We start from the raw sequence: 9,555 nt of genomic DNA, 5'->3' as shown, positions 1-9,555 counted from the left end.
TTGTCAGTTGTTGTTATTCAAATTTGTGATAAGTCACTTGTTATTTAATTATTTCATTTCTCTTCCTCGTTGTTTATTAGTAGTAAGTATTTTTCTTCGTGTAGAAAGAAAAAGATATGTGAATTCGGAACTCCAACAGCACGTCAGTATCATTATACAAAAAAAGAATCTCTACGCAAATAGTCAATTAGATTCACTATTTACTTTTTAAATCCGTATACATAATTATGTACATATTATATATGAATAATATATATACCATACGTATGCTATTTTGGTTAATTCTTCAGAAAAAATCATATCACTCGTGAAAAATCAAAAGGGATTGTTACACAAATAACCGGCCAGATTCAATGTTTATCTTTTCTGGCCGATATACATAGATTATATATTAATCATACATAGTTATACATATATTATACATGAATTATACTTATATTATACATCCGTCTGCTGTTTTTAATTTAAGAGATTAGGTGGACAGCTATTCGGGTTAATTTATAGTTCTGTCTGCTCTAACCAAAATGGCCCAACATATAATTCTGATTGGGCCCAAAAGTTATTGGGCTTAAGCCTAAACTTGTCAAAGCCCAAAAATGGTTTTCCCACACAATGACTTGTGACTCAAAACACTATACTCCATTTACAAACTTTGCACTATACCCCCAAAATATATTAAACAAACACCCAAAAGATCCACAAGAACAAATTTGATACGCAAACATACGCCTGAGATCAAATAAAAAAGATACTCACCTACTAGTCCGGCTATACCCTCACCAATGCCCATGAATTTGAAACGCTTATTTGGAGAAGACGAAGATGAAGAAGAAGAAGAAGAAAATTATTCAAACCAACAACAAGAAGGAGAAGAGAATCAACATCATAAATCATCACCGTCATCACCATCATCATCATCATCGTCATCAGCCGCCGCGTCATCATCATCGTCATCTTCATCGGGTTCATCATCATCAAATAGGAGTAGAAGTAGTAGTGGCGGCAGTGGTAGTGGAAGTGGCAGTGGAAAAGAAGATGATGATAATGGGGAAGTAATTTCTCATAATAATAATAATAGTAGTAGTGGGTATTTTCAAGAAGAAGAGGATGATGATGATAAGGATCTTTTTGGGTCTGATAATGAAGATTATGTTAAAACTCTTTCTAAGAGTCCTTTCCCTGTTCCTGGTAATTTCTTACTTACTATTCTTGTTTTTTTTTTCTTTGAACATTTTGCTGTTAGGTTTTGGAGCTGGGGAAATGTTAAATTGGGTTTTATAGTTGGTTTGATATACGGGTTTTAAATTTTGAAGTGTTTTTGAGGGTTAAAGTTTGCAACTTTTCAGCTCAGTTGGTTATATTGGACAGTTAATTCTAGGATTTGAGCTCCTTTTGGGACATTTTGAATTGGGTTTTTAGTTGGTGTGATAGATGAGTTTATCTTTTTAAGTGTTTTCGAGGGTTAAAGTTTGGAACTTTTCAGGTTTTTGACTCAGTTGGTTTTGTTTGAACACTTTATTTCTAGGATTGGAGCTCCTTCTGGGCCATTTTGTATTGGGTTTTGGTTGGTTTAAGAGATGGGTTTATATTTTGAAATGTCTTTGAGGGTTAAATATTGAAACTTTGCAGGTTTTGATTCTGTTAGATTGATTTGAACACTTTGCTTCTAGGATTTATTAAGCTGACTTTTGGACATTTAAACTTGCTTTTTGTTTGCTCCAAGTGATGGGGTACATTTTATATGTTTCTAAACGTCTAATTTTGGAACTTTTGAGGACTTTAATTCTGTGAGTCTGATTTCTTCTGACTTGGAAAATTTTATGAAAAAAATAAATAAATTCTTTGACTTGGAAAATACTCAATGTTTAGTTTCTTTCCAAGATTGTATACTGGGTGTCTTCTGCAGTGTATAGGATGATGGAGTTCTACATTTTTCGTTTTTGGTATGCTACTATTTGGCTGTTTGTGCGGGTGTTTTAAGTGCATTCTTGTATTAGCACTTCTAATTACCTTTTAGGATATGAAGCTTAAGGGAAATGATTAATTGTAATCTGCTTGTGCAACCCAAATAGATAATCTTTCTGAAGAGTCATTCTTCCCGGTTTTAGTTTTGCATTTCCTTATGGATTGGTTATCGATGCTGACACCTGAGTACTTCTCCTTCTTGTTCTCCTGAACCTTTTTCACGAAGAAGCAGACAGGGAGGCAATGGTCTTTTTTCTTAACCCTCCCATTTGTTCATTGAGCGGAAGAGAAAGATGGGGTTTTCAGCCCATGCTTTTCAATCCATGAATTGCAATTGTAGAAGAGATAAGCCTTAAGCTGATTCATTTGCATTTGAAATAATTTAGTTTTTGTTGATGAAACTGATTACTCTCATTGCATAATCCCAACTCCGAAACAGTTGAACCCAACCAAATAGACTCCAAAGAAAATGTAATTACTACCATTGTTGCTGCCGAGCATCTTTTGTTGCTGTTCTTCTGATTGATATGTGGTACTGTAGTAGCTTGTTAATGCTCTTATTTTAGTGATAGGTATCATCTGATGAGTCTTTTGGAAGTGATCTGCATTTCATTGACTTGGCATTTAACTTGAAGTTCTTCATTTTGGAATCTCACGGAGATAACTCAATCTGTTTTTTTTAAGAGAATTGGCATAGTGAGCTATCAAAGGGTTGTGGATGTTCACGATTCTAAGTAGAAAATGTCTGCTAAAATACTCTAAATTACTCAAATTGCTAACATGATTCATGTTTGCTGTTTTTATGAGAGATCTAAATCAGAAGTATACAGAATTCAAAGAGGGTCAAGATAGCCTTGATTTTACTGCTTCCTGAAAAGTATGCTTAACGTCCATATATAACTTTACACTCATGGAGATGTGACCATGTTGGCACTCTGATGAATAGCTAAATGCATTTGAATAATTAGTGTTTGGTTTTGAATTGTGAAAGAAGAATGCAAAGCTTAACACCATTTTAAGCTTAATTAACATTCGTTTCAATTGCCACTGTTTAGTTAAATATTATCGGGTCGATTGTTGTTTAAGCTCCTCTTCTCATTCTCTTTTGCAGTTTTACCCCCTATACGTAACACTAACCACCACACAAGAGGAGGCTTTGGCCGGGGTCGATGGCAAAACGATAGAGGAGCTGGCATCCTTCCGCGACCTGGACCTTATCCCCCAAGGCAGAATTATGGTTATGGTCCCAAGTTTTTCAACGGCCATCGTGATGAACGCTTTGTCTCTGAATTAAAGTTTGCAAAGAGTGAAGAAACATTAGCAAGAAAATGTATAGCATTTCAAGAGGTAAGTTCTTTCCCTGTTTTTTCATCTTTCCTCCTTTTTGATGTCAAACTACCTAGTTAAGCTCAACGGATGTTTGCCAAGCCGGTTTTAGGGGTACCTGGGCTGATCGAATGCACAGCCTTAACTTCAAGTTATGCCTTTGTTAGTGTGCTGGGGTTTCACTGCTGTTCCAAGTGGGTTCCTCCATTGTGTTTAAACAACAATTACACCTCAATCTTAAATTAGTTGGGTGGACTACATGAGTCTTCCATATCTTTTCCGCTTATTTGTACTCCATTCGAATACTAAGTGGTTTTCAGACAAATTAGGGATTCTATAGTGTGCTACATGTTCATTCATTCTCTACACAATGTTATATCTTTTTTTTCTAAAGCGTAATTATCTAATATTTTTAATAATTCGCTACTGTAGGGGCTCAGCTCGGCCCCCTTGTCATCGAACACTACATTCTCCCCAAAATCTTTGCTTGTTCTTTATCATATGGATGAACTGGGGAATGGTTGGAGCAGAGATGGATTGTGGCTTTGTATGATCGCCCGCCCTTTTCTTTCCCTCTTCCATATCCTTTACAATTAATACCTTCTTGGTACCTTGCTTTATTAAAAAGAGAAAAAGACTTTCTTGGTGCCTTGATACTTTACCACTCAGTGCGTGTGAGAGACTGAAAGAGAGATTGATTCCTTTTATGTTGGTGTAGAGGGAAGGGAAGGTGGGAAATATTGTGCCTCTTTGCTGCTTGCATATTTTCTTCTAATTTACTGTAATCTATTTTTGGGATAATAGCCATGTGAACTCGCGTGCTTCAGTCGAGTTGAAGGTGGAGAAGTCTACTTTGATGACCGCAGTTTGGTAACTATTGTCTTTCCTTTTACTTTTCATTGATATTTCAGTATAACAAACCCCAGAATGACCATTCACAATAGCACATCCCTTTTGTATTATCAGAGGTTATTCAAGCGTCTAATTACTGAAGATGTTGGAGCAGACCTGAATGAAGGTTTTGACACTTTTGTTGAGAAGAAAGGTATATTCTTGAGGGATGAAAGTAGAGAATATGAAACTTCCAGATGATTGATGCTTAGGCTCATAGTTTCTTGTGTTTTCTATCTGCACCTGTGTATATTATCTGACAGATATGTCTCTTTGGAAGATTTGGGTTCTCAAGGTTTTGGTGACTTACTGGCCAGTATCAGGAATAAAAATATACCGCTTGATAGAATGCATTTTGTGGTAAGGATTTGTCGTCTTTTCAAGTTATCTGAACTCCATGTGCTTGGCAGTTGATTTAACGGATTGCTTTTTCCTTTTCCCTTGTGACAGACTTATCGCAACAACCTCAACAAGGTAACGTTGAATCTCCTCTGACTAATGCTTCAATAATGCAGAATGACCAGTTTCAGAGTATCAAATGTTGATTACAGAGAAGATCATTAATCTGCAATATTTTTGGTTCACCAGTTCAAAACAGGAGACCCTTGATTTGATATATTAATAGTTCATTTTGTCAGCAATAACTGCTTTTTGAACTGACACAAACTAATATGCATTTGTATGCACTCTTCATCTGGTATCCTTGGTAAACAGATCCAGATATAATTGTTCAGTTCCCATGATACTGAGTCTGTTAACACGTGTCTCGGGTATCCTGTTTGTCTGCAGATAATGGCTACTGCTTATCTCAGGCATGAACCTTGGGAAATGGGAGTGCACAAAAGAAAAGGGGTTGTTTATCTTGACGTACATAAACTGCCAGAAAGGCCAAAGAGTGAGCTGGATCGGAGAAGGTTCTTGCGTGCTTCCAAATTCTTGCTTTTAAGAAAAAAATTGCATGTTTTTTGTGGACAATGCGAACCGTCCTAGAAGGTTTATAACTTTCAGTTGTTGAGTTCAGATTTTATAGTTACTTTCCAGCCAAAAAAAAAAATTTAGAAGCTCACCATACAAAAGAGCTGCTGATTTCCATTTTCCTGGATTAGCAATGGAGTTTGAATGCAGTTTCTCTCCTTTTCTCCACCTTTCCATTTTCCTTTTCCTACTTTGGGGAACCAGACCCTGGTGTTTGTTTTTGGTGGTGGCGGGGGGTGGGGGGATCCCTTGTGCATAAGTTATACACTTTGTTTCACTTGGCTCTATTATAATTAATATTTGGGCGACAGAAACTTATTAACTACAATGTCATTGGAGTATCAGCACTACATGTAATTTATAAACCAGTTGTATTGTTTTCACGATGAAGATGTCTATTAGAGTAATTATTCCTTTTCTATTTGTTTTCATTCTTCGAAAATAAATTAGTACAAGGGGCAATGATAAGATATCAAATAATTCTAGTTGGTCACAAACTATGTTGTGATCAAAATATCCCCACATATCTTAAAATTTTTGACAACATAAAAGTAGTCTCTTTTTTCTTTTTAATAGTCAATACTACTACATCAGTTTTATTTAAAAAGTATCAGTTATACTTATTAGAAATATTAATTTTTGTAGTAGTAACAAAGTTGATTAGTGTAAATTTGTTAATCATTAGAGACAACTGAATATGCTTTGCTTGCTTGTCTTTCTTCTTGTTTGAAAATGCTTCTTTTTCACCCTTTAATCTTAGGTGTTACTGGGGATATTGTTTCGAGAGCCTTGCAACAGAAGATCCAGCACGCTCTGATGGAGAAGGGATACACCATGTTGATGCCAATGTTGAATACTGTGCTGTAGTTAAGACCAAATTAGGGGCACATCGTATTTTAATGGGGGCTGAAATGGACTGTTGTGATTCAACTGATGATGGGAGGAGGTTTTATGTGGAATTGAAGACTAGTCGCGAGGTATGCCTGCCTATTGGGTTCTCTTCCCCTTCTCCATTCTTTCTGATTTTTCACTTATACACCTCATTTCTGCTATTTACAGCTGGATTATCATACTGAGGAAAGATACGAGAGGGAGAAATTGCTCAAGTTTTGGGTATTGACAATGGAAACACATTCCATGCTCTATGCAGATTCTTCCATGCTTCTTATGTGTATTATTTCTTTGTGTTTGAAATACCAAACTTATAATGCATTAACACAAGGTTAAGTTTTGCTATGTTGCAAGCTCTATCCCAAGTGAAAACTAAATAATGAAATACCTAAATTTAACTTTCAACTTTGTTTATCAACTGTTTCTAGATTGTCCTTTGTTTGAAGCTTTCAAATAGTATATTACTTTCACTTATGTCTATTCTCTTTTGTTGCAGATCCAGTCATTTCTTGCTGGTGTACCTTATATTGTTGTTGGTTTTAGGTAAATTTACGTGCTGTACTCTTCCATCTGTGCTTTTCCTTTTCCTTTCTAAAGGCTCGGGGGACAGATCTTGCCATGGTTTCTTCTCTTTCATCTCTCCATTAATGTTCAACAGTAATGAGAATGTTGTTGAAAACATTAAAAGATCTTTCTTTGTACTTAGGTATAAACAGAGGACCGTGGTAAATTTGATATATGCCAGTGGATGACTAGTTTGAGTCATATAGATGTCTTGTACATATCTCTGGCACCATCTTGGTATTTAGTAATAAAACATGTAACCTATATAAAAAAAAAAGAAATGCTCAGTAATCTTCACAAGATTTCAGTTGTGTTCTTTCAGTGACTGATCATGACCCAAGTCAAATTTGTTCAGTTATTTTTTGACAAGTGATCCAAGGTTAACTTTATGAATCTGTAATTGATTTATACTGTAGGGATGATGCTGGTCGTCTTGTCCGCACGGAAAGATTGAGAACTAAAGATATCACTCACAGAGTAAAAATGAAAAATTATTGGCAGGTAATTAATCTCTTTGTTCTGAGATATGCATAAATGCCTATACTTCTGTCTGATAGATTGAGTGAGTTAAAAAGGCATTTATTTCTTGTTTTTAGATTTGTTTTCTTGTTTCAGTCTTTTTGGTGGGTTATGTTTCCCTTGGTTAAAACACTAATTATCTGATTATGTCTTCTCCTCAGCGGTAATATACCCCTCACATTTCATAATGAGGATGACTAGTGAGAGTTGAAAGAATTTGAACATCCAATTCAAAGCTTTAAAGCAATGAATGGAATAAACCTTTATATACCCCCCTTACACAAAATCATGTGGGAGAACTGTATAGCTCAACAGCCTCCGGCATGTATAACATGGTTTGGGGTTCAACTCAAACTTTAATATCCGAGTTACAAGTGTGGGAATAAGCTTGCCAAGAGTTGGCTCTGAAAGTACCTAAGCATTAGCATCCAACTTAGAAATTCAAAGATAATGGGTGAAACAACCCAAGACCTTTATAGCTCAATAGTGAAATTTAATAGCGGTTTTCTGCATAACATTATGCTTCAGTTAGTTGACAATATTGAAGGTCATCCACCAGTAGCCTAGTTATTGACATTGCATACTTCAATCGGGGATCATAGGATTTTCCCATTGGCCTTCTCCGCCCCTTTTCCGCTGCCAAGGGCAGTTCCCGTCTTGTTTTTCTTATCGATCTACTCCTAAGGAAAAAACAAAAAGAGAAGTTTAAAAAAAAAAGAGAAAAAATAGTGACCTGTTTTCTGCACCTAGCTTTCATAGGAATTGGAGCACTACCTGCTCCGTAATGGAAACCAAGCAGTTTCTTATCAATTTGCACTGGGTAAAAAAAATTCTCTTGTTGCTTATGAGCCTTACACATGAAAGACATTGTGAGAAGTCTTTTATCGCTTTGGTTTCTCTTAAGTTTTCCTAGTGTTGTCAAGTTAGCAATTAGGTTCCAGTGCTCATGTCTCTTGGCTGTTGCTGTGGTAGGGTGGAGTGTGCTTAGCATTTGCAGATGAAGTATTATGCTGGCTCTACGGGACAGTTAAAGAAAGTAAGAACACTAGTAAAAGCTTTTGTTAAGTGTACTTTTTCTTTTACTTGTTCGGAATATAGTTTGATTACTTGGAGGAAAGAAACAAGAAATTTGAAATGCTTTCAAAGCTCTGATTGTTTATTTACAATGTTGTGAATCTTCAGATGAAGACTACATATTGCAGTTTGCTCCACCTTCTGCGCGTTTGGAGCTTCTTCAAGCTCAGTCCTGCCCTGATGCAATAACGGACCATGTTCAACAGTTATAGTACCTATTTTGGATGATCAAATTCTTCATAAATGGTTTTGAGGTGGTAACAAATCTATAACGTAGGGCTGTTCGCTGAAGAGTAAGGACGTTCCCCCTTTCGTTTGCGGAATTTTTGTATCAACTGTAATCAGTTGTAAGGTTTTTTAGATGCAAGAACATTCACCTTCGTTACAGTTGTTTACATTGAGCGTTATCCAAGTTAAATTGTAAGGGGCAGCGGAATCCTCCTTTCCAGTTCTCCAAAACTGGGAACAGTGTAAAAGTTAACCGAAATGGCTACAAAAATTGGAATTCTCAATTTTGTTCTTTGAACTGTGTATTTCTTGTCTTGGGAGTTCTCTCATTTTTACTTCCAATGGGAATTCAATGATGAAGTTAGATCGTTGTCAGTTTTGGTTTTGAGAATGCTGCAGCGTAAATACATAAAATGCAATTTGCGTTGACACCTCTCTTTGGTCAAGAAACTTATTTGTCTTTTTTCTCCTTTTTTTTGCCTTTTCTCTAATAGTAACATAAGAAAATCTAATTTTTGTTATGAAAATAATTATATTGTGGATGTTCATTTATTACTCCGCTATAGATAATCTTCCTGAAGAAGATTATCCATTTAGTACTCTGTTGAAGTTTATCTACAAGCAGCTGATGCAGGCAGGTTGCAAGCAGCTCAATGAAATGACTTGCAGCAGTTTCTTATTAAACAGGCAGGTTGCAAGCAGCTCATGCAGACATCTCACAAGCAGCTAAAGAAAAGCCTTGCAGCTGCTTCCTGAAAAGCCTCGCAGCTGCTTCCTTTCTTCTATAAATAGAGGAGTTTTCAGTTCATTATGTACATGAATTTGAAGTTGAATAATATATCAGTTTCTCTCTATACTTGTCTTTACTTTACAGTCTTTATTTTATAACACGTTATCAGCACGAGACTCTGCCATCTCGAGCAAATACTTTGAAAGTATCAGAGGTACGAACTTTCTTTTTCTAAATAATGTCAAATCTTTCTAAACTTGAGTTTGTAGCCCTGGATATATCGGGCAAAAGCTACATGTCTTGGGTGCTTGATGCCGAAATTCATCTTGATGCGATGGGTCTGGCAGACACCATCAAAGATAAAAATCAGACATCAAACCAAGACCGTGCCA

General features: G+C 36.1%; 1 protein-coding gene across 1 annotated transcript; it reads left to right on the top strand.

Moving 5' to 3' along the window:
- Positions 1 to 667: 667 nt before the first annotated feature.
- On the top strand, positions 668 to 8,717 carry LOC107818288 (NAD-capped RNA hydrolase DXO1-like). Its single transcript, XM_016644272.2, has 13 exons — positions 668 to 1,188; positions 3,077 to 3,312; positions 4,096 to 4,161; positions 4,258 to 4,336; positions 4,463 to 4,542; positions 4,633 to 4,656; positions 4,972 to 5,096; positions 5,918 to 6,134; positions 6,217 to 6,270; positions 6,545 to 6,591; positions 7,029 to 7,113; positions 8,104 to 8,167; positions 8,314 to 8,717. Exons 1-13 carry the CDS (start codon positions 783 to 785, stop codon positions 8,415 to 8,417), a joined length of 1,587 nt encoding a protein of 528 aa, XP_016499758.1. The 5' UTR covers positions 668 to 782; the 3' UTR covers positions 8,418 to 8,717.
- Positions 8,718 to 9,555: the final 838 nt, after the last annotated feature.

This window comes from Nicotiana tabacum, chromosome 23 (assembly GCF_000715075.1).
Source record: "Nicotiana tabacum cultivar K326 chromosome 23, ASM71507v2, whole genome shotgun sequence".
NCBI lineage: Eukaryota > Viridiplantae > Streptophyta > Magnoliopsida > Solanales > Solanaceae > Nicotiana > Nicotiana tabacum.
This window is presented reverse-complemented; position numbering and strand designations above follow the sequence as displayed.

Coding starts and splice junctions, on each gene's coding strand:
- LOC107818288 (XM_016644272.2), top strand. CDS start 783: ATGCCCATGAATTTGAAACGCTTATTTGGAGAAGACGAAGATGAAGAA. Junction 4,162..4,257: donor ACTTTGATGACCGCAGTTTG/GTAACTATTGTC, acceptor TTGTATTATCAG/AGGTTATTCAAGCGTCTAAT. Junction 6,135..6,216: donor AATTGAAGACTAGTCGCGAG/GTATGCCTGCCT, acceptor TGCTATTTACAG/CTGGATTATCATACTGAGGA.